Source organism: Olea europaea, unplaced genomic scaffold, assembly GCF_002742605.1.
Source record: "Olea europaea var. sylvestris unplaced genomic scaffold, O_europaea_v1 scaffold1814, whole genome shotgun sequence".
Lineage (NCBI taxonomy): Eukaryota > Viridiplantae > Streptophyta > Magnoliopsida > Lamiales > Oleaceae > Olea > Olea europaea.
Window position 1 is genome coordinate 146511 of NW_019235893.1, and position 3594 is coordinate 150104.

The 3594-nt window shown below is 46.4% G+C and overlaps 1 protein-coding gene across 1 annotated transcript in view; it reads left to right on the forward strand.

Moving 5' to 3' along the window:
* Positions 1 to 1982: 1982 nt before the first annotated feature.
* LOC111378409 overlaps positions 1983 to 3594 on the forward strand; it is a 10515-nt gene continuing 8903 nt past the window's right edge. Inside the window, exons 1-3 of the mRNA XM_023001601.1 lie at positions 1983 to 2206; positions 2341 to 2437; positions 2559 to 3014. Coding sequence (XP_022857369.1) covers positions 1983 to 2206; positions 2341 to 2437; positions 2559 to 3014 — 777 coding nt within the window. The remainder of the gene's footprint in view (positions 2207 to 2340; positions 2438 to 2558; positions 3015 to 3594) is intronic.

Here is a 3594-nt window from a genome sequence, read left to right on the forward strand (position 1 = left end):
CTTACAACATTGACGTTTTTGCCTGGAAGGTTGAGGATATGTTAGGGATAGACCCTAAAATTGCAGTCCGTAGGCTTAACATTAGCCCAGGGGCCAGACCAGTAAAGCAGAGGAAAAGACAGTTTGCCCCAGAACGTCGGGAGGTCATTCGCGAAGAAATTAACAAACTCGTCAGTGCTCAGTTCATTCGGGAGGTCCAATATCCCGATTGGCTTGCCAATATTATTTTAGTGGAGAAGGCCAATGGTAAGTGGAGGGTCTGCATTGACTTCACAGATTTTAATAAAGCATGTCCAAAGGATAGTTATCCCCGACCGTGGATTGACAACTTGGTGGATAGCACGTCTGGACATAAGCTATACAGCTTCTTAGATGCATTTTCTGGTTATCATCAAATCCTCATGGCCGAGGAAGATCAAGAAAAGACATCATTCATGGCCGATTCCGCCATATGCCGTTATAAGGTCATGCCTTTCGATTTGAAGAATGCGGGGGCAACATACCAAAGGCTCATCAACAAAGTCTTTGCTAACTTGATTGGAAGGAATGTGGAGGCGTCCGTTGATGACATGGTGGTCAAGAGCAAACAGGTAGACCAGCATATTTCAGATCTTGAAGAGGTTTTCGACACCTTGCGAAAGTACGGAATGAAGTTGAACCCCGCAAAATGTGCATTTGGCGTGGCCTCGAGCAAGTTCTTGGGCTTTATGATCACTCACCGGGATATAGAGGCCAACCCTAACAAAATAAAAGCCTTGGCGTCTATGGAATCACCAAGGAACAAGAAAGAGGTATAGAGATTGACTGGTAGGATAGCAGCCTTGAACAGGTTCATGTCCCGAGCATCAGACAGGTGCTATCCCTTCTTCAAAGTCCTCAGAGGAAACCAAGGCTTTGATTGGAGTGAAGACTGTGAGAAAGCTTTTCAGGAGCTCAAGCAGACATTGGCATCTCCTCCTATTCTCACTAGGCCCGAGCCTGGTGATACCTTATTTTTGTACCTGGCCGTATCTCAAAACGCGATCAGCGGGGTCTTGGTGAAAGAGGTTAACAAAGTCCAACAACCTATCTACTATGTAAGCAAGGTCCTACTAGATGCAGAAACAAGGTATACTTTGGCGGAACAACTTGCCCTTGCCTTGGTTATAGCAGCACGGAAACTCCGGCAGTATTTTCAGTCTCACCCTATTATGGTGCTCACTAATCAACCACTTAGGCATATATTTCAGAAGCCGGACGTATCGGGAAGACTGATGAAATGGGCAATCGAGCTTGGAGAATTTGACATAGAATTCAAACCACGCCCATCTATCAAAGCCCAAGCACTAGCCGACTTCATTGCAGAACTAACCCATAGGCCTCGGGGGCCAGGTGACAGCTCGAGCATGAGCACTAATTTGGACACTTGGCAAATTTTTGTGGATGGAGCATCGAACTCCTCGGGCTCGGGCGCAGGGGTCATCATCATCAGCCCTGACAAACAAACAGAGATCCAATGCGCTCTTAGGTTCGAGTTTGAAGCAACCAACAACGAGGCCGAGTATGAGGCTGTCGTTATTGCTCTGGAGCTAGCCCTTTGCCTTGAGATCGAGTTCGTAAAGATATTCAGCGATTCACAACTGGTGGTCGGACAGATTGAAGGATCATTTGAAAGGAAAGACGAGAAAATGAGTTTGTACTGTATGAAGGTTTAGGATCTTCAACGAAAATTTAAGAGTTGTGAAATTGCAAAAATTGCGCGAAAGGACAACGGAAAAGTCGACGCATTATCCAGGCTTGTGTTCACGGGGGTAGACGGCCTTGACAGAACAGTTCACATTAAAATCATCACAGAACCCAGCATCAGTCAAATCCTCGACATCATGGACATTGATGACGAACCATCCTGGATAGACCCAATCATAGAATTCATCACAGGTGGAAATCTACCAAGCGATGCCAGGTTGGCTAGAAGCATCAGAGCTCGATCTCCTAGGTACTGCATGATCAGCGGTGTCCTCTTTCGCAGAAGTATTACTCTTCCATACCTAAGGTGCCTCAGACCATTAGAGTCATCCCAGGCCCTTGCTGAAGTTCATAAAGGTGTGTGCAGGAATCATCAAGGAGCCAGCGCCTTGGCCTTTAAACTCGGACGATATGGGTACTATTGGCCAACTATGAAAAAAGACGCCTTAGAATATGTTAAAAGATGTGATAGGTGCCAGAGGTTTGGTAATGTTATCCACTCACCAGCCGAAGACCTCACCAACATTAACTGTTCGGCCCCGTTTGAACAATGGGGAGTTGATATCTTCGGCCCCTTTCATGTGGCAAGAGATCAATTAAAGTTTGTTGCTGTAGCAATAGAGTACTTCACAAAATGGGTAGAGGCCGAACCTCTCGCCACAATATCGAAGCCCAAGCTAAGAGCCTTCACTTGGAGATCTATCATTTGCAGGTTTGGGATACCAAAGGTCCTCATCACCGACAATGGCAGGCAATTTGACAATCAACAGTTTAGGAACTTTTGCGCAAACCTTGGGATTGATCACCGTCTGACATCAGTTTCGCATCCTCAGAGCAATGGTCTGGCCGAGGTAACAAATCGAATCATATTACAAGACCTCCGGACAATAATAGGCAATGCTAGGGGTTCTTGGTCCGACGAGCTGCCTTCTATACTTTGGACGTATAGAACAACTCAGAGGACAACCATAGGAAAAATCCCTTTTATGTTAGCCTATGGCATTGAAGTAATGGTCCCGGTGAAAATTAGACTCCCGAGCCATAGGAGGCTCGTGCCAGAAACCTCGGAGCATACAACTGAACATCTTGATCTCTTGGAAGAAGTACGGGAGCAAGCTGCTATAAAGGTGGCCTCTTACCAAACTAAGACAGCAAAACATTTTAATAGCAAAGTCAAGACTCAGAGGTTCAGAGCTGGCAATTTGGTCTTGAGGAGGGCCAAAGCAGCAGGCCACCCCCCAGGAAAGCTCGGGCCCATCTGGGAAGGGCCATTTGAGGCCATACGACAAGTTCGTAAAGGAGCGTACAGCCTAAGAGACACTTTGGGTAGACCTCTTCCAAGGCCCTGGAATGCCGACAATCTAAAAATATATTACAAGTAACATTTTCTTTTTCTGCATTTTTTCTTCTGAATGTTATTTTTGGTTCTTCGGGCCTGTATGCCCTTGCATTTTATTTCTAGTTTAGCGGGCATGCGTGCCCATGCATGTTTTTCGTTTTCTTTTGTAATGAACTACGTTCGGCTTGATCCCGTTTGGGTACGTAGGCAGCTTGGATACAATATAAATCCAAGTCCAGTCCAAACAATTAATAAATCCAAACCTTGGATATAACAGCCCGATAGTTTGCTTTGCGTCCAGGAATTACCAAAGCCTTGCCCCGAGCAAGCATGTAAGCCTTGCCCTCGAGCAAGCCACCTTAAGCCTTGTCCTCGACAAGCCAGTGTAAGCCTTGCCCTCGAGCAAGCCGTCTAAAGCCTTGCCCCGAGCAAGCATGTAAGCCTTGTCCTTGAGCAAGCCACCTTAAGCCTTGTCCTCAACAAGCCAATGTAAGCCTTGCCCTCGAGCAAGCCGTCTAAAGCCTTACCGA